The 21442-nt window shown below is 43.4% G+C and overlaps 1 protein-coding gene across 2 annotated transcripts in view; it reads right to left on the reverse strand.

Moving 5' to 3' along the window:
- Positions 1–1554: 1554 nt before the first annotated feature.
- Positions 1555–21442, reverse strand: part of LOC139229959 (histone acetyltransferase p300-like) — a 98663-nt gene continuing 78775 nt past the window's right edge. For both annotated transcript variants that reach the window (XM_070861642.1, XM_070861641.1), the window contains exons 19-28: positions 17442–17530; positions 16129–16209; positions 15356–15412; positions 14177–14254; positions 12750–12817; positions 11307–11457; positions 7131–7277; positions 6110–6223; positions 5210–5375; positions 1555–2928 (exon numbers count right to left, since the gene is read on the reverse strand). In XM_070861642.1, the coding sequence (XP_070717743.1) occupies positions 2692–2928; positions 5210–5375; positions 6110–6223; positions 7131–7277; positions 11307–11457; positions 12750–12817; positions 14177–14254; positions 15356–15412; positions 16129–16209; positions 17442–17530 (1188 nt within the window). In that variant the 3' untranslated portion in view covers positions 1555–2691. The remainder of the gene's footprint in view (positions 2929–5209; positions 5376–6109; positions 6224–7130; positions 7278–11306; positions 11458–12749; positions 12818–14176; positions 14255–15355; positions 15413–16128; positions 16210–17441; positions 17531–21442) is intronic.

Raw genomic sequence — 21442 nt, forward strand, 5'->3', positions numbered from 1 at the left:
GGGGGGGGAAGAGAGGGGGGGGGAAGAGAGGGGGGGGGAAGAGAGGGGGGGGAAGAGAGGGGGGGGAAGAGAGGGGGGGGGGAAGAGAGGGGGGGGGAAGAGAGGGGGGGGGAAGAGAGGGGGGGGGAAGAGAGGGGGGGGGAAGAGAGGGGGGGGGAAGAGAGGGGGGGGGAAGAGAGGGGGGGGAAGAGAGGGGGGGGAAGAGAGGGGGGGGAAGAGAGGGGGGGGGAGGAGAGAGGGGGGGGAGAGAGGGGGGGGGAGAGAGGGGGGGGGGAGAGAGAGAGGGAGAGGGAGAGAGGGAGAGAGAGAGGGAGAGAGAGAGAGAGAGGGAGAGAGAGAGAGGGAGAGAGAGAGAGAGAGAGAGAGAGCGCAATAAAAACACGACAGAACAGCAAAGCACACAACTTATCCAGCTCACCCATAAGTAACGATAAAAAAAAAACATGTGTTTTTAAGAAATACTGATTGTGTGCATTTTTATAGCATTCAGACACATTGGAGAGAAAGAGGAAGTTCAGAAAAGACAGAGGGAGAGATAGAACTTAATGATAAAAAGATTAGTGCGAGTGTTAGAACCTTAGATGAGAAAAATAGATCGTCGATATCTCTGGATATGATGAGGGAATGGCAGATGTCATTTAGAATAGATAAATGCAGTGTTATTCACTGACGCCAAACATATATACAACATGCCAGGTTGTGAGCTTAAGGCTGTTGAGCGACATCACAGTTCATGAATCTCTGAAGGTCTACGACTGTGTCAAAGGACTAGGATGTATAGTGAGGACGATCAAATACGAATCAAAAAATAATGTACTTTCTTTGCACAAGTTCTTTGTTAAGCCTCACTTAGGATAGTGTTCAGTTATGGTGGACGAATGGAGCCCAGATTTGATTGAGGTCTTTAAAATAACGAAAGGATTAGATTCCATCTACATGGATAGGCTATTAGCTAAGGTAGCTCAAGGGCATTGACAGGGCCCAACAGCAAATCACCTGCTTTCCCTCAACTAATGGTATCGGAACACCCAAAAGAGCAGGAAAATAAAAAGCAGACAAACAGATGACATGTAATCTTAACATGTCCCCTCAAACAGAAAAATAACCCAGAGATTTGAAAAAGCTGAAATAAAAACAGAAAATGCTGGAAATACTCAGCAGGTCAGGCAGCATTTGTGGAGAGAGAAACAGAGTTAACGTTTCAGGTCGATACCACCTGACCGGCTCAGTATTTCCAGCACTTTCAAATTTTATCTCAGATTTCCAGCATCCGCAGTATTTTGCCTTTGTATTAGGAAAAGCTGCCACATGCTGTAAACCTAAAATAAAAAGCACAAGTGCTTGAAATGCACTGCACCTACTTTGGATGGGATTACTTGAATCACTAACCTGCTGTGCACGGCAGCATTTTCTGAGGGGTTTATTTTAACGAGAATTTTTAGGAAAAGGAAAAGGTCACTTTGCCCAACAATCCTGTTGCTTTTTCAAGCAATTAACCCCACCCACCTGCCCCTTCGCCATATTCGCAATCCCTTCACTTTTTGCAAATACACCAATTGTCTCAAACTCCTTTCAATTCTTTTCACAATCTAAATAACTTAATTTGGTCTCATCTCTTCCAAAGGCAACAAGCCAAACTTTGTTGACCTTCACGCAAACAAAACACCCGCTATTGAGAATTATCTTTCTTGCTTGCCTTTGCGCCCTCTCAAAAGACTAGTTTGGCAACTAGTTCAGGCAAGGAGTAAATATACGGCAAAGAAGCAGCTCCTTGGTGCCACCAAATGCCAAATAGGAAAATATAAAAGTGGGGATTAGATACGTTGAAGGTAGCGGTGCTGTATGCTCGATGCACACAATGAGTTCCCAAAACAGAAATGCCGCATTCCCCAGCATTAACACCCTTCACCTTGATGACAGAAAAATTCAACGCAAGAAACAACCTTATAGATACTACCAGTGTTTGTGTGTAGATAACTACTTTACAGCTCAACTAATGCAAAAAGGAAACAGAGTTTGAAGAAAATCTGTTATATTTTTAGGTTACCGTAACAAGTTAGGGGTGTTTAAACATAGAAAATAGGTGCAGGAGTAAGCCATTCGGCCCTTTGAGCCTGCACCACCATTCAGTAAGATCACGGCTGTTCATTCAACTCAGTACCCCTTTCCTGCTTTCTCTCTATATCCCTTTAGCCGTAAGGGCCACATCCAACTCCCTTTTGAATATATCTAATGAACTCTCTGCGGAAGAGAATTGCACAGGTTAACCACTCTGAGTGAATAAGTTTCTCCTCATCTTGGTCCGAAATGGCTTACCCCTTATCCTTAAGACTGTGACCCCTGGTTCTGGACTCCCCCATCTTTAGGTATGTAAGTCTGATGCAGTAACATGCACCGTTTATTTAAAAAAAAACACAAAAAAGGGAAACCCGCAGGTAGAGCGAAAGGAAGTCCACCATGGCAGAAAATATTATGAAAGTATCACCATTGCTTACGGCGAGTGAACAGGAAAAGCTGGAAAGCTCCCGAGTGAATTCAGCACCACCATTTTCAGGGATTATTCTGTGGGCTAGTGAACCGAATGGCAGACAGATGTTGAATTGATTTAGTGACATGTGAACACTGTCTAGTTTCTAAAAGTTAGCTATTTTTAGAGTTCAGATATGGCACACATCATTTGTAGGGGTCCCTTCATCCAAGACATCTCCATTTTGATAGATAGTATCTTACCCCAAGATAATGGCCATAGTGGTGACTTACATCAGTGCTCTCACTAGAGGTGTTGTTTTCCTCTCTCTTACGTTCCTCTTCTTCCTGCTCCAGCTCTTTGATGCTTTCCTCCAACACATTCGGCCAGAAGTCACCTTCAAAATATGGCAACTCCTTTGCGCTGGTCAATCTATCCTCTGTTGCCTGCTTAAATATATCCTGCAAGGGAGAAGCACATTATGAATGCATCTAGCGCTCATTATACTGTTCAATGAGAACAATGCAAATTGGATCACAATAACTTCTAGCACAACGGCATCACAAGCACCAGATATTCATGTTAAAATTGTTCAATCTTTTGCGAGTGTCGCATGCGAGTAACCCGTCATTCTCACACCGTGAGCTTCCAATTTCATCCGAGGGAGTCTCTACATGTCTTCCCCAGAGGGCTGAACGACAGCACCGCCGATAGTGCAGCAATCCTCTCCAGTGCGAGGCTTGGACCCACAACTGTCCGACTCGGAGATGAGTGTTATCTCTGATCCAAGGCTGACGCCTAGAGTGAGGGGAAGCTGGTGTGTGGTATAAACACCGTCGGCCAGCTGAGCCAGCTTCTGTGCTGTAGCTTCCACCTAACACTGTTTAGCTGGTACAAGGAAATTACATTTTAAATTACTTGTGTGTAATTATAACAGGATGCAGTTAAGGTGAGTTACTACGCCAGGCCCACTATTTGCACCACACGGACAGAAAACGGGACTAAAAATACAATTCTGTAAATAAATTAACAAAAAGACATTGAGCACTGGTGTGCACTTGGTGCCGAATTAAGGGAAATTCATAACTTTACATGGTTCATACAAGTGGGTTGCTCTAATTATTCTACATCTACAACTGATGATTTCCTCAATCACTCCCTCATCTGCAATCGCACAGAAAAACTTTCATTATTTTCCACCCTGGTTGTTGGCCTGGCCCTCATCTTCACTCCTTGAGCCCAATTGGTGTACAATTGTACCACAACAGGCTCTAACTGGGCCTTGCTCTCCTTCTAAACAGCCAGCACCCTGTAATCACCCTGGGCAGCACAGATAACCATAGACTCCTCGTCTCCACCAACCAGCTTCTTAAACCCTTCTCCCCTCACCTCTAAGTAAAAGGAGCTTACGGATTTCTTTGTGACCGAGATAGAGACCATCAGTTCAGCAGCCTCCGTTGCTTCCTTTTGCCCATAAAAACAAATTGACACCTAGTCCCCAGCCTACTCTAGCCCTGATCCCCAAACTCTCTCGTTTCTCCAACCTCATGAGACCCATTTCCTGCTCCCTCAGTTTCATTCTTACTAAAGCACTGACCACCCAACTTCTCCCTATGCCAGCTGCCCCCCTTACGCTTGCAAACCTTGGTCCCATCTGCCCCCCACCCCAGGTCCATATCCATCTTTCTTGTAACCAGTGTTTGAATCTCTCCCATTACACTCAAATGGTCCTATGCAAAATCATTAACATTCTCTCTACCTGCGACCATGGTGAGTTTTCCCCGCCTGGACCTCTCTGTAGCCTTTGACAGCAACACTTCTCCTCCATTGCCCATCTTGGTCCCACTCCTGTCTGTCTAATCATACTCAAAGCATCACTACCAATGGCTTCTCTTCGTACTCAGAATTCCCCTGTGTTCACCCTTTATCTTCCTCTTAGCAACATAATTTGAAAACATCGGGTCAGGTTTCGAAAGTACGCCGACATTATCCAGCGTCCCATTCTCCCCTCAGCGGAGCTTCTGACCCCATTAATAGGCCAGCTAATTTCACCTCTATCACCCACATCTGCCCCTACCTAGCTGCTGATGAAACCCTCACCCATGTCGCTGTCACCTAGATTCCCCTACTCCAATGCTCTTCGGGCCAGCCTCCAACTCATTACCCTCTGTCAACTTTGGCTCATCCAAAACTCTGCTGCCTGTATCCTACCTCACACCAAGTCCAGCTCCCATCATCCCATCCGTGCCGACCTACACTGGCACCCAGTTCTCTAAACACCTCACACATTTAGAATTATCAGTGTGTTTAAATCCCTCCATGGTTTCACCCCTCCCTATTTCCCCTCTAGCCCTGAAACTCTTCCCTCCTCTGACTATGTCGTCTTATGTATCCCCTCTTTCCTGCACACCACTATCAGGAGCCTCACCATAAGCCATCTAAACTTCAACCTATGAAATTCCCTCCCTAAAAACTTCCACCTCTCTCTCCGGTTAAGACCCACCTCTTTGACTAAAGCCGAGTGGCCTACTCCTGCACCTATTTTCTATGTTTCTGCCCATCCCCCCCTATATCTTCTTCGGCTTGGCGTTCATTTTTGGCCCTGTAGCGCCATGGAGCATTTTTCTACTTTAAAGGCATTACTATATAAATGCAAGTTGTTGCTGTAGTTAGAAATGTTGTGCATCTCAATGGGACACTGGATTTTAGTATTGTACTGACAGTGAAGGCCATGCACAATACCTTATAGTCATGAATTATTCGCTCCGTCACTGCCTTGTCCAACATCTTCTTGTACCACTCCTGCAGTCTTTTGGGCTTCGGGATTTTCTGGTCCAGCGGATGGCAGTGAAAAATGTAATCATCACCTTCACTTGGAGGACAAGCCCAAATATGCCCCGCTGTGTATCTGGGATGTGAATTAAAATACAAGGAAAAGCACAACGCCAGATTAGAATCTCTTGAGCAGATACACACAAAAATACAGGCTGAGATTGTAAGGATGGAAACTTTTCTAACAGTGGTTGGTTTCTCCTCATCGGGGAGATGCAGGAAAAATAGACAAATGCACTCTCATGTATTTCCAAGTTGCCATTCCAACATTTGGAAGTGGAAGGATTTGGAAGCTGGTCACTCCCTCTTTCAGAAAAGCAACCCGGAGCAATGATGTCGTTTAGCTGCACAGCCATCTCTCAATGGAAAAACATGCGTGCGCGGAAGTTTGAATAGCCACGCGGTCCCTTAAAGGGGCCGTGTGCACCCCCAAAAATTAGATGGAACATTGACCAGGAGGTGCACAATATTATGCTTTGAAGTGGACCCATCAGATGCTGAGGCAAGAAAAAAAAACTAGTTATATTTACTCAATATACACCATCTGTCAAAAGCTTACTATGTGAACACATAAAAGCACAGTTCCATACATTTTCTTTGCACAGTTCTCATTAAATGAACTGCTAATAAAATACTAACACATTAATTCACACAAGAAAAAAACAGCTTTTTAAAATATCAGGTAGAGCATAGTGAAAATAATCAAGCTGCAAGATAAGCACTGCCAGAATTTGAATGTAAAGAAATGATGATGTTTGAAGAAGATTGGAGTGTGCTGATCACAGTAGCTTCCCAAAAGTGAACACTTACCCCAATTTCCTCACGTATTCTAAGTATCCAATCAGGATTTCATGATAGACGGCAGTTCGCAGACATCGAGGGCGGAAGAAATGTACACTGTCAAGGTACGATATGTACACACGTCTACAAAGGAAAAGCAATCAGTTAGCATCTCCAAAAGCAGCAAAAATTCATTATTTGAAAGTTACAGCAACCTTTCTTGCTGGCCTTCACAGCTCGACTTCCTTGTTGTTAAATGTAATAACCAATTTTTGACAGTCAAAGCACTGAACATAAAAAGGAACAGGTCCCAGTGTTCAAGTCCATAATAAATCTGTGACCACAACACTACCAAGTGTTAAAAACACAAAAACAACAGTCGTTCAAAAATAAATTACAGACAACGGAAAGATGATTCACCAGCCATTCAAGCACTGTGACTTTGTCAAGCATTCAGCCGTATTTTGAACATCCAGAATATTCTTGTTTCTTCGAGAAAGGTACTGACACCACTTAACTATACAGGGTGACTGGGAATAGAAAGGCAGGAATTTTCTAAAAACACAGGAACAGCCCAATTGCCCCAGCATGTCCATCATAGCTCAATCCCTTCTCTCGCCAGAAACTCATCCAATTGTGTCTTGAAACCATTCAATGCTGTCTGCCTCAATGGCCTTCCATAGTAATTTAATTCACAAACTTATTCACCCTTTGAGTGAAGAACTTCCAATTGACTTTCCCAATCACTCCAACGTGCTCATTTTTAAACGTGTGCTCCCTTTGCCATTATGAACAATTTGCCTGCATCAATCCTGTCAATTCCTTTGAAAATCTTGAAAAATTCAATTAGTCACAAACTTTCAAGTTTTCTTTTCCCCAAAAATAAACAAACTCAAACTCTTTCCTCGTTAACTTAAATTCCCGCTCTGGACTTGCACACTCTCCCATTACACTAGATGGTTTCTGGCCAACACCCCAGCAAGACACTTGTGCAAACATCAACCACCAGACAAAGTAATGACACAATGAGTATTGTAACTATTGGGCTCACCTCTGATTGGGCGGAGGACAGTCCGAACCGTACTCCTGCACATGCATGCCGAAGAAACACACGTCCACACCATCAATCTCTTCAAAGGCAAACAAAGCTTTTGTTCGATAAGGATAAGACTCTGCCATCTCTCCATTATCAACAAACCTAAAAGGAAATACATCGAGTAACTAAAGGTTTGACTGAATTCTCAAGTTTTGGCAATGGAATGCATGTTCAAGACATAATATGTAACAAAGTGAATTTAAGTAGCATTTAAATACCACATATGTAAACCTTAAACCAATTTGCAAGATGAACTTGAGTGCACTGACAGACTAGAATACACTCTTTGTGTAGTTTCCAATCTTTGCATCTGGATGTCATTCCGAACCTACATTAGACTATAATGCCCAGTCACAGTTGGAACCTGTGGTAGAAGTTGGGTATGGCACATAAGGATAACAACTATTATACGGCATTATCTTTAAATATGAAATCTTTCAATATTCTGAATGCAAGTATCACGGACACACATGCATTACTAATAGGCCAGTCACCCTTGGCAACATAAATCCATGCATTTAAACCAGGGTTAAATTAGTTTTATTCTCTTTCGTCGTACTTGTGAAAATGAATAAAAGGGCCAAGAGTCAGATATATATATATATATATATTGAAGAAAACCCAATAATTTACCACTCGGCAGAGTTCTGCATTCACTGAATATTCTCGCTCTCTAAGATGGCGAATAACTTTAGAAGCTGATGTTGCTTACACAGTCACAACCAAACTGACAAAAGTATGGTGGTCATGTTACAGTATAGTCATCAGATCAGCTATAGTGCATGGACTCCTTCCGCACTGCATGATTCTATGTAATTTAGGGATGTATGTTTGCTCCACAGAGAACTCTTGTACAGATCCAGATAGTGCAACTTGGATTCTAGAGGCATTAATGGTTAAGTCATTTCTTGGTTTTGGAATAGCCTTAGAGAGTACACTAAGCAAACCGAAATGCAGTGAAAAGCCCCAACACATTTTCATAGGAGTCTGGCAACCCAATTCATGTGTGCATTTTGACTGCCACTCTAGACCCGAGCCCATTACAGGTTCAACGTCTCACATCCAGCTGTCCGAAAATCGGAATTGTCTGAAAACCGGACATTTTTGAAAAAATCCCATTTGATAATCGGTAAAATAAAATCCGAAATTAGTGTCCAAAAACTGGCGGGCCGGACTAATTATCGGCTTTGCCGCTATGTTTTAAATGACGTGCGATTGGTCCGAGCCTTGCCAAATTACCCTCAACCTGCCCGACCCGACCCACGCCACCATTAGTACTTTGCTTGTCTCGGTAGCATACATACGCACTTGATTTTCTTGTCTGAAATCCAGAAAAATTTAAAATTGGCACGGTCAAGGTTACCGGATTTGAGACGTTGGACCTGTACTTTAATCTCCTTTTTCTCCCTCGAAGTCACTTTCGAGCTCGTCTTTCCTCCCGTTTCAGGTACTTTGCACACCTGCTAATCCCTATCCCAACCAATCAATGCACCTCTGCCTTCCAACTCTCCTGCCACTGTCCCAGATTTGAAGCCGCCCGGAATAAACCCACGAGTAGATTTAGCATCTCTTCGCATTCTCCACTAAGTTTATCGAAGCATCCGTCACAAGCAGCAAACTCCAACTGCCCACCCTCCTCCCCTGCTCACTGGGGACTAACCTCACTAGACTTCCTCCTGTCCTGCTAACCAAACCCACCACTGTTGCTTTACATTCTGCCAGTGGATCAACAATCTTGCTCTCATTTTCTGCCACAACGTACATGCACCCATTCTCATTTTCTGCCACAACGTACATGCACCCATAAACAAGGTCCTTGCTACGCACAACCGTAGTGACACCCTGGCTTTAGCTTAAACTTTGCTCCCAGGCAGCAACCCCTGAATAGAATCATAGAAATTAGGTGCAGGAGCAGGCCATTCGAGCCTGCACCGCCATTCAATATGATCATGGCTGATCATTCAACCTCAGTACCATTTTCCTGCTTGCTCGCCATACCACTTGATCCCCTTGGCTGTAAGGGCCATATCTAACTCCCTTTTGAATATATCTAACGAACTGGCCTCAACAACTTTCTGCGGTAGAGAATTCCACAGGTTAACCAGTCTCTGAGTGAAGAAGTTTCTCCTCATCTCGGTCCTAAATGGCCTACCCCTTATTCTTAGACTGTGACCCCTGGTTCTGGAACTCCCCACCAACGGGAACATTCTTCCTGCCTCTAATCTGTCCAATCCCATCAGAATTTTATATGTTTCTATGAGATCCCCTCTCATTCTTCTCTCCACCTAGCTATATTTTCCAACACCAGTACCACCCAAATTATCACCATGGTCCTTCCTCTGGCACTTCTTCCTTTCAGCACATCACTGTGTTTTCCCTCCGTCCCCACACTTGCATCTCCATTTCAATCGCTGTTGTCTATCACCCCTCCAAGTTTCTCATATTTTTCCTCCTGTTCTGCCTCAGACTTTGCATTGAACTACTTCTCATCCTTGTTTTCCATCATCATCATCTCACTTCACTCTTCTAAATTCACTGGCCCGCGATATAAACAACCCTACCCACATTCATGGCCTCTTCCTCAACCATGCCACCTCCCAGGGTCTCTCTAGTACTGTGATCCGAATCACTAACAAGGCTAGCTCCAAATACTTCCTTATGTACCTCAGCACCCACCCATCCCCCCACACATCCGTCATCCCTATTTCTTTATGTCTGCCCCTGGGGAAAAAAAATCTCCAAATCATTTACAACTGCACTTTCAGACCCACCACCATCAAACTCTTGGCCCTCGATTGGCCAGGATACCTCTGAAGCTGTTGATTTCCTCAGCCAGTTTCCTTCATCTGCACTTTAGATCCATTTGACCTCAGGTCATCACCTCTTTCCACTCTACCAGACCTTTCCCTTTGTTCTTTCCTCCCCTCGCCCTGTCCCTGGCTGGGGAGTCGGCCATTTAGGACTGAGATGAGGGGAAATTTCTTCACTCAGAGGGTGGTGAATTTTTGGAATTCTCTATCCCAGAGGGCTGCAGTGGCTCAGTCTTTGAGTATATTCAAGACAGAGATCAATAGATTTTTGAATATTAAGGGAATCAAGGGATATGCGGACAGTGCAGGAAAGTGGATAAGATCAGCCATGATCTTATTGAATGGCAGAGCAGGCTCGAGGAGCCTAATGGCCTACTCCTGCTCCTAATTTTTATGCACTTATGTTCTGTTGATGGCACCAGTAGGGTCCTAACTCTAATCACAAATGAATCTCTCTGAATGTGATCACGGTGCACTATCCCTGATCATTCTCCCTATAGCCAGTGACAGTCAACTGCAAGACCAAGTCATTTGCCATTCCCTCCCTGTCCACTGTCTCAGCTTGAAGAATGGTTGCAATCCATGTCCTATTTAAGCCTAAAGTGAGCTTGCAACCCAATTATCTTCTCCATCACAAAGGCTACCTATTTCCACCTTCTTAACATCACTCATGCCTCTGCCCCTACCTCAACCCACCTGCCGTGAAACCCGCCTCATCATTGCCCTTGGCACCTTCAGACACAACTAGTCTGGTCTCTCATTCTTTACCTTCCGTTAACTACAACTGTGTCAAAACTGTGCCCATATCCTATCTCACACCGTACAGCTTGCAGGTCAGCCCGGTCATCCCTGACCTACAAAGCTTCAAATTATAACATTTCCATCCTTCAGTTTAAATCCCTCAATGGTCTCTGCATCACCCTCATCTCTGTAACCTACTCAAGCACTCCAACCACTCCCCATACTCTCCGCTCTGCTGAATGGCCTCTTCTGTATCTACCATTCCCTTCGGCCCATGATTGGCAGCCGTGCTTTCAGCCACCACACCCTCACAGTCCCCATTTAAATCCTTCGGTCTCTCCACCTTCTTCTTTAAGCCCACCTCTGACCAAGCTTTACCTGCCCCTCCCTTATATTGCCACCTTTGGGTCGGCATCCATTTTCTTCCTTACGCTTCTGTGAAGCCTTGGGATTATTCTCTACATTAAAGGCGCTTATAAATGCAAGTTGTTGACGCTTGCCTGCACTCAATGTGAACCCTACATCTATGTCGGTAACTTTTTGATCTTCAAGTTTGTGTGAAAATGAAAACATCTCTCACCTAGTCTTCATCCCTGGCTTGACTTCCACAGTTTTATCTGAACTGTGCACCACCCGAACCGTGCACTCGCCAGCCTCCGGATGATTCTGTCTACGGAGGAAGTCGTTAATACGAGTTTCCAGGTAAATACCCAGCTTAGTGGTTGGTAACCCTAGAAAATAAAGAGAACAGATTTTAATAAATATATCAACCCCTGCATTTTAATATTGCATTTCTATTAAAAGAGAAAAGGCATTTGGACACAAAATGTTTTCTCTCCTACTTTGGGGCCCATTCCACAGCCAACAGCGCGTAATTATAAATCGCAGCCAGAGATGCAACACAGTTGGTCACAATTCACTCGACAATTTTCTCTTCACTTCTCTGCTTTGACTGCAAGGGGAATCATCATCGAGGAAGATAGTTTCAAGAACTATTAAAATGCAGCAGCACTGTGAACCAGCATGCTATTGCTAGTGGCATAACAAGGATAGTCATTTTAAGTGTCAGCTGTGGCTCAGTGGGCAGCACACTTTCCTCAAAGAGTCAGAAGGTTGTGGGTTCCAGTCCCACTCCAGAGACTTCAGCATAAAAATCTAGGCTGACACTCCAGTGCAGTGCTGAGGGAGCACTGCACTGTTGGAGATGCCGTCTATCGGATAGAACACTAAAACGAGGCCTCTCTCGGGTGGACGTAAAAGATCCCATGGTACTATTTCGAAGAGGAGCAGCGGAGTTATCCCTGGTGTCCTGGCCAATATTTATCCCACAATCAATATCACTAAAGCAGATGTTCTGGTTTTTTTTAAAATCACACTGCTGTTTGTGGGAGCTGGCTGCCAAGTTTCCCTCATTACAAGTGACTATGCTCCAAAAGTACTTCATTGGCTGTAAAGTGCTTTGGGATGTCTGATGGTCGACATAAATGCAAGCTTTTCTTCTTCCTTAAGAGGCCAGTCTTGACTTGCCCAATCCTTCAGTGGATGAAAGTGGTTTGCTGATGAACCATGTAGATCAGCAAGGTTCAAGTCCAACCATTAATATGTGCAGTTTGCTTATATCAGCCAGGGCTGTGACAGAAGCAAGTATGATTGACCCCAATATCCCCAAGTTTGAGAGGAGCAAGGGTGGGGAAAAAAATTCACTCTGGGTCCCTGCTTGATTGACATCCAGTGATCACCCTCTCCTTCTACGAAGACACATGTGGGCAGGACCGAGCTCAGTTACAATGACTGCACAGTCAAAAAGCCTCCCAATACCATTTATGGTAGGCTTTGACTTGCATACTGTGCGAGGTACCCGAGTCCAGCCAGTCAATAGAACAACACTTCTTTTGGAGGATAGACAGAAAAAAAATGGTATCTGAAAGGAGAAATTATTGTACTGGACATTCCATACAGCTCTGAAAAAAAGGGTTGTCTTTACAATACCGATTCACACTGTGAACACAGCTCCAGTACTTACTTTTTGCACAGAATTTATTTTCTTTTCTCGTTTTCCCAGTTTTCTTTAAACAGGGATCACAAACAAAACTGCAAGAGGTAAAAGAACACAGATTACCAGGTATTGAAAGTAGAAATGGTCAGTCTTAAATGTACAGCAGGTTTCATTCTTTGATGTTTGACACATACATCAGCTAAAAGTCATTACCTCCCATAAGGGAGCATGCCACTAAAAAAAAAACAAAATGTCAGCGAATCTTGGATTGGTTCTGCTGAATTGGAAACGGACTTCATAAGATGTTAGGAACCATTGGTGTTTAAATTTTAACAGGTGTCCGTAAAGGTGCTTACAATGGGCAAGGCAATTAACCTAGCATCATTTGCAAGTCTCTATAACTCTGGACTTTTTAAAAAGTGGCCTTGGGAAAGAGGGGCTGAAACTTGCTTTGCAATCATCAAAGGATATTGTGCATTCTGCACCAAATGGTTTTAGGCAAGAAGCCTACACTAGGATAGCTCTGGAACCCCTTTGTTGGTCAGTCTGTTGCACCTCATCGGCAAAAGGATGAAAATCCGTCAGCGAGGAGGGGCTTGCTCGAGTCATTTTGAGCCGGGTCAATAATTCTGTCACACATGTGCCTGAAGGATGAGCCTCAGAGATTGCAGAGCTCCACAAGACATGGCAGTTTCAGTCTGATTCTATGAAGCAGCTCCTCTATAACGGGCATCAACTCTTCTTTCAGCAGCATAAAGTGCTTGAGCAGTGTTTTAGCCTAAAAGAGTCATGTTTGGCAGATTGCTCCAAAACATCCCTACAAAATGCATCCCAAAACACTAGGCTTAGCTTCCTGGACCAGAGCCAAATTGCGAGAATCGGGGTTTCAGGGATACTGCAATTATCCTGGGACTCCTTCCCACCTAGGAACATTCATTTCCTCCCCCCTTCACCAAATTTCTCCCCAGTGTCCTTGAAAGCACGGTCTCCTTGTTAGGCTATAATTTCATTAGTGTCCTTTGGCACCTCGCCCAAATGGCCAGTGAGCCTACACAGTATCAAGCTATTCTACTATGGGAGGCATCACACTCCATGCTGATCTCACCGGCACCAGATGACCCCCCATGGGCATGGACTTCCAGCAGGAGTCACTGGTTAATAATTAGGAGTGGGAACCCTTGCTGAATTTATCCTTCTTAACCTAGGGCCGCTGAAGCAGCGCTGCTGCTGGCCTAGTTGAGGTCAGAGAACGAACCAGAGAATTCCTTTGGTGGAACAGGTCAGCCACGCATTGCAGTAACTCACTCATTGAAGGAGCTCTTCTCCCTCAATTTCAATGACAATTATCTTTTTACATGCAGAATAACTTATTTCTTAACCCCCTTAAGATAGGTGTACAGATAATTTTGCATATTCAGATGAAATGTATTGCTTCTATGTGCAATGTGACTCACCCTGAGGGCCAAATAAGTTCATGGTGAAGGACACAGATCTGATGCATTTTCCGACCACATTCAGTACATTCAACAAATCTGCAGAGAAGATACAGATGTCAATGACGGTAACAATAAGACAACAACAGGTGGTGTTTTTGTAATCCTTTGCCCCACCTTAGAAAAATGCTATTAAAAAGTGTTTAGGATAATATGCTTCCCACAGGGATCAAAAGGAGTCAACTTGGTTTTTGCTGGCATTGTCCTGGTGGTATCAGCAAAACTAATTAGTGAACGACATGCCTACCCGTTTGACATATGGTTTTTGAAAAAGGAGCAAGAGCAGTTAATAGTTTTTAAAAAGGCAAAATGCTCTTTTTATGTTTTCTATTAAAGACAACTCATTTTTGTCTCACATACTGTAACCAGAGAATGTTTAGTGGTTAAAAATAAAGACCAATTACATACAAAAGCTAATCAAAAGCCAATCTCAGAGTGCAACCCTAAATCTTAATAACAAATTATTTTATTATTTGTAATTTGAATAAATTATTTAATGCAACTTAAAATCCACCACTGCTTGGAATACAGTTTCTGTCTGCCAACTGCAGCCAGGTAGTGACAGCTTTCTGCAAGGTATTTTGTAAAGATAACGTTTGAAACAACGATTAGGTAATTGCTAAACTAATGATGGCATTATTCAACATTCATGGTAACTTCCAGCCTAGGGTATATCGAAATGCAGGAGTATAACAAATGGTCACTTCTGCCATCCTCAGAGACAAGACTTCACTATTATGCCCTTTAACTGCACCCAACATTCAGCAAATAGAAAGCCGTTACTAAAGGGGTACTCCACAATGCGTTTTCTGCTGCCAATCTGCACAAAGTTCCCCATCTTTGTTGTACAATAGGAGAGGGCTGTCTTTCCCCCAAGATCAGCTTAATACGTACATTAGCAGAAACTTGGAGACAAAGTTGTTCGTTTGCCTTGGTCAGAGAATGGAGGGAAGGAAGTAAATGGAAAAACAAATAATTACTAAGAGAATGGGAGCATCACGGTTACAAGGGTTACAGAGGCTCAAGAAGATGGTCCAGCACCACCATCTCAAGGCTATAGGCTTTAGGGATCGGCAACAAACAGGTCTTTGCCAACATTACCTGCACCCCAAGAACAAATACTTCATAGGAAACACTTACATTTCAGGGTCCAGTGTATCATTTTTCTTCTTCGAGAACTGTTCCTTTGAAATAGTCCTAAAATAAATAAGTAGTTACAGTAGGAAGCAAGATACAGCATACAGAGGTGGAACGGTTTTGTGTGATCATAATATCAACATACCAAAAGGTTCGGGTCCTCAAGTAATTTACAAAAACATGCCTAGTTATGTAAGCAGTAGAACCCGCTACGAGAGGCAGTCACCAAGCTGTGCAAATGGAACCGTTCCTTCTACTGCCAGAATACATGCAACAACTGCTTCTTAGGCAGTTCCCGAGTCGAGGATGACTTGCTTCCACACTAAAATGAGTTCTAAGGTGACTGATGAGACCAATGCGGGACCTACAGTCTCTGTCACAGGTAGGGCAGACGGTGGTTGTTGGAGGGAAAACACATGTAACACACCATGATTGATTGCATAAGGCAAGACTTTAAATCGATGTTTTCTGAAAATTATGTCTCCGCCAGTTACCCCCCCACCCACCCCCACACCAAACCAAACGCACAATAATAGACCCAAATTCTGATTTTTGTTATATAGGATTCATTTTTTTCTAGTATTGTGGTAACGCTTTCTGCAAATGCATCTTTTTTTGGGTGAAAATCTAAAACCAAGAGCCTTGGTTGTAGGGAACGTTGAATACAGAATTTATTTTACTGGCAATGAATGCCCAACACAATACAACTTTCACAGCTTGAAAATTAAACGGTCATCCATTTTAAAATTTCTGGAATAAAGTTTGAGTATACTCACGTTTGAGGCTGTGAAGGGTCATCACCCAGGGAGACAGTCTCTCCCTGGATCTCATTGAAACATTTCTCACAGAAGTGATACCTGTTTAAACAGGAGACATATTTGGGTGAAATATTATGCCTTTGTGAAAAGCAGTCAAAAACCGGCCAGGGCAAGAGATCATGATGAAGTTTTGTTTTTTAAATTTGTTTTTTCTTAATATCTCGATGAGTGGGAAACGTTAAGTGAAGACATCAGAGTACAAAGCAAGGGAAGGCACAGATTAACATTCAATTTTATTGAATGAGTTTTAAAAATCAGCAAATAACTAAATCGGACACAGGCCGATTTTTATCATTTGCCCACAATTATAGGCCCGATTATCCAGTAGAGGAAACGTCCATTATATGGTTTTACAGTATAAAACAAATCAGATTACTAATTAGAATATATAATCAGATGCATGTTTGGCTAAAGGTGGTACCATTTGATCTTATCCTTGAACACCAACCCTTAAATGTTCAACTAAACAATTAGACAGGACCACTCATCCAAAGGACAGCACCCCTCGATACTGCAGCACTGCAGCAGAACTACACTAGTGTGTCAGTCTAATGCTCAAATCGGCAAGCGGGACTTGGACCCACACATCTATGGCCAGCTGGCTTTCAGTTCTCCAGGGATCTGTTATTTTGGGGGGTGGGGGGATGGGTGGAGAGGGTATGAATAAATCTGGGCATTACATAAATTTAAAACGTAATACATGTAAACGAGCATTAACTCATGTGAACCTCTTGCTATTTTGAGAATCTCTCAACAGGGTCCTCCTCAGATGTGTGTCATTACCTATTCTTCCACTACTTTATACTATTTGAGATGAGCTGACTTGTCTAGGGATTTAATTTTTACTGTTATAACACTGAATAGTTTCATCTTTCAGAAATTTTTTCAATTACATTTAGACAACAATAGTCAAAACTTTTGACAGCATTATAATAGGTCATAAGATACTCAAAGGGAAACAAGCACATGAAGTTGATTTCCTCCCATCCTCGAGACTAGCAGCACTTGCATGGAGTTACTATAGATCCTGTAGCAGCTTAAGCCAGTAATATAGATAACAGGGATACACATTACCCAGAAAAACAGAATATTGTGCTGATGATTTGATGGGTAGTGTAGATTCTCATAACCAGATAGCAAGATTTTCCACAAACCTACTACAAAACTAGGCTGTAAACAAGGTTCGGGAGAAATCAGCACATCAAATTCAAGTTACTTATTTAAAACGTGAAGTACAGTTCCTCGAGTTGACCTAAAAGCCACCATCTTACCTGTTTTGATAACTGTAATAGGTAGCATCCCGAGGGATTGTACATAACTGTTTTCCATAGCAACAGAGGGTCTGCGGAGAAAATTCCAGCTACAAGGAGTAAAAAGAAAGCGTTATAACTCATACAAAACTCTGAAACAGCTAAGAAAAAGGTTATTCCTTCTGATATTCAACTGCCACTGAATCTTATAAACCTATAATTTGCTTTTCAACACTGTGCCTTTTACAAACAAAGTGTCAGCTAGTGCCAAATACAAAGGCAGCTCCATTCGGCGGACTTATAGCAGCGCCAGTAGCACTTATATAGTGCCTTTAACACACAAAACATCCCAACAGCTGCAGAGGCATTGTGGTAAATGGACGGCCAATGGCGATGCAGTTGGGGGGTTTGAGGGTGCAGTTGTCAGCCAATAGTGAGAGGGAACAACTCCTCCGCCCCCCCCCCCCCGTCACCAGCGAAGAGAGAGGAAGTGCAGTTCAAGCTTTAGGGAGTGTGGGTTGTGAGGGGTATAAGGAAGTGGTCGGAAACTTCGGGAGTAAGGAGGACACAGGAGTGGAGGGGGTAAAGAAGTGACCATGAATATATGGCGAGAAAGCAGGAATGGGGTACTGAAGTTGAATGTTCAGCCATGAACTCATTGAATGGCGGTGCAGGCTAGAAGGGCCGAATGGCCTACTCCTGCACCTATTTTCTATGTTTCTATGTATGTGTGTTTATATATAAAGGACAGGAAAGCACCAACTGGATGAAATGGCTTAGTTCCTTTACAGCTTGGTGCTGATATCCTCAGGTGACTATATTAATTTGATTAATTAATTAAGCAGTCAAACATTTAATATTTTATCATCAGTCAACTTCAACAGGTACAAAGTAAAAACTGCTGGTCCACTTCAGCTGATGGCTAGCAGATTGCCTGCTGGTCAAACACAGTCAATGAACTGTATACAACACCTTTACCATCATTTGCAGGATGTGGAAGATGACAAACAGAAGAGTGTAATCAGGACTTGATTAGGGCAGGAGGGAAACAGAAGATGGCAACACAATTTAAGTGCACCATTGTACTAATATATTACTTGCTCTTCTGTGTTTTTGCTTCAGTTGGGAAATACTAAATGATTATTGGCTGTGGACTTTTGTATTGCTATAAATACCGTTTAATAACAGATCAACTGAAGGAAGGGGCTGAATTCTCTCGCTTTTTCCACCTTTACCATCACAAAGTACTCCAAGTAACACCCCGGTCAAAAAAGCTGTAAGGCTTGCCTGTCAAATGCATCTTCAGATGACAGAAAAATTGTGCTTCAAACTAAAGTGAAGATCCTTGTCTATGAGTGCTCATCATCACAAGACTTAATGCAAGGATCTCGGTCAAGATACTTTAAATGGTTTTAAATTTAAAATGGCTGAGTAATGGCGTTGCATAGTATGGCACTGACCAAAGCGAGGAGGGAGATTACAGATTCAATCCTTGTTTGTGCAATGTTAACTAGAGAGACACTATAACTTAAAAAAAAATTTGTTCATGAGATGTGGGCGCCACTGGCAAGGCCCATCATTTATCGCCCATCCCTAATTGCTATTGAGAAGGTGGTAGTGAGCCGCCTTCTTGAACCGCTGCAGTCCGTGTGGTGAAGGTGCTCCCACAGTGCTGTTAGGGAGGGAGGTCCAGGATTCTGACCCGGCAACGATGAAGGAACGGCCGATATATTTCCAAGTCAGGATGGGTGTGTGACTTGGAGGGGAACTTGCAGGTGATGGTGTTCCCATGAACCTGCTGCCCTTGTCCTGAAGAAGCCTTGGCGAGATGCTACATTGCATCTTGTAGATGGTACACATCGCAGCCACGGTGCGCTGGTGGTGGGGGGCAGGGAGTAAGACATCACTCATTCAGAAAAAGAGTTATGTATGTTTGGATCATCAATCCGAATGTGTGGAATCTATTAATGGAATACTGCTAAAAATGTGGGAGAAAAATTAATTTGGGATGATACCGGAGCTTAGAGGGTTAAATTAAGAGAACATGTTGCATAAACTTGACTTAGAAACATAGAAAATAGTTGCAAGAGTAGGTCATTCGGCCCTTCGAGCCTGCACCACCATTCAATATGATCATGGCTGATCATGCAACTTCAGTACCCCATTCCTGCTTTCTCTGCATATCCCTTGATCCCTTTAGCCGTAAGGGCCACATCTAATTCCCTTTTGAATATGTCCAACGAACTGGCCTCAACAACTTTGTGGTAGAGAATTCCACAGGTTCACAATTCTCTGAGTGAAGAAGTTTCTCCTCATCTCGGTCCTAAATGGCTTACCCCTTATCCCTAGACTGTGACCCCTGGTTCTGGACTTCCCCAACATCGGAAACATTGATTCCCTTGAGTATAGACGCTCTGATCGAAGTGTTTAAGATGTTAAAAGAATTAGGGTTAATAAGGAGAAATTATTTCCTCTGGTGGGTGAATCAAGAATAAGCGGACATAATCTTAAAATCAGAGCTGCGTAGGCCATTCAGGAGCAAGATCAGGAAGCATTTTTTCCCACAAAGGGTAAAAATCTGAAAGTCTTTCCCTGAAAAGACTGCGACAATTAGAGCTTTCATGACTGGAGACCGATAGAATTACGTTAGGCAAAAGGGACTTGGAGCAAAGGCGGGAAAATGGAGTAGCAATGCAGATCAGCTGTGACCGAATTGAGAGAGAACAGGCTAGAGGGGCTGAATGCCCTACTCCTGTCCCCAATGTTCCTTGGAACCTTTTTTGCTTCTGACTGATTATCACATTGCTGTTTGTGGGAGCTTGCAGTGTGCAAATTGGCTGCTGCTTTTCCTACATTACAATGGTGACCACACGTCAAGAAGTACTTCACTGCTTCACTGGCTGTAAACTATTTTGGGACATCCAGAGGTCATGAAAAATGCGCTATTTAAATGCAAGTCTTTCTTTGAATATGGGGGCGGGGGAAATATCACAGTCGAACTTAATGAAATCCTCACCCAGGCTGATTATACTCTAACGAACACAAAGGTCCTGTGCCCAATCGTAGCAGGCTTACCTCATCGCAGCAGGTGGGAATACACCCAGAGACCTTTGCAGTCAGGATGGACCATAGTGTGATCCATACAGGAAGGCGAATGGAATGTTAGCCTTCATTGCAAGAGGGATGAAGTACAAAAGCAGGGAGGTCCTGCTGAAACTGTACAGGGTATTGGTGAGGCCGCACCTGGAGTACTGCGTGCAGTTTTGGTCACCTTACTTAAGGAAGGATATACTGGCTTTGGAGGGGGTACAGAGACGATTCACTAGGCTGATTCCGGAGATGAGGGGGTTACCTTATGATGATAGATTGAGTAGACTGGGTCTTTACTCGGAGTTCAGAAGGATGAGGTGTGATCTTATAGAAACATTTAAAATAATGAAAGGGATAGACAAGATAGAGGCGGAGAGGTTGTTTCCACTGGTCGGGGAGACTAGAACTAGGGGGCACAGCCTCAAAATACGGGGGGAGCCAATTTAAAACCGAGTTGAGAAGGAATTTCTTCTCCGAGGGTTGTGAATCTGTGAAATTCTCTGCCCAAGGAAGCAGTTGAGGCTAGCTCATTGAATGTATTCAAGTCACAGATAGATAGATTTTTAACCAATAAGGGAATTAAGGGTTACGGGGAGCGGGCGGGTAAGTGGAGCTGAGTCCACGGCCAGATCAGCCATGATCTTATTAAATGGCGGAGTAGGCTCGAGGGGCTAGATGGCCTACTCCTGTTCCTAATTCTTATGTTCTTATTTACCAATAAAGCATCAGTGAGAGGACCAGAGATCGTTCCTTTGCTTGGTTTGTGAACAGTGGTGGACAAAGGTAATCACAGGAGCTTCCCTGATGATTCTGCAAGTGCATTCAATAGCTGAGCTATACAGATCGGGAAGGTTTGCTTTCAGGTCTGTGTTAATTAGCTGATTTCATCTAGAGAGGTGACAGGGACACTACAATTGGTCTCTGTGCCCTAG

The sequence above is a fragment of the Pristiophorus japonicus genome, chromosome 19 (genome assembly GCF_044704955.1).
Source record: "Pristiophorus japonicus isolate sPriJap1 chromosome 19, sPriJap1.hap1, whole genome shotgun sequence".
Lineage (NCBI taxonomy): Eukaryota > Metazoa > Chordata > Chondrichthyes > Pristiophoridae > Pristiophorus > Pristiophorus japonicus.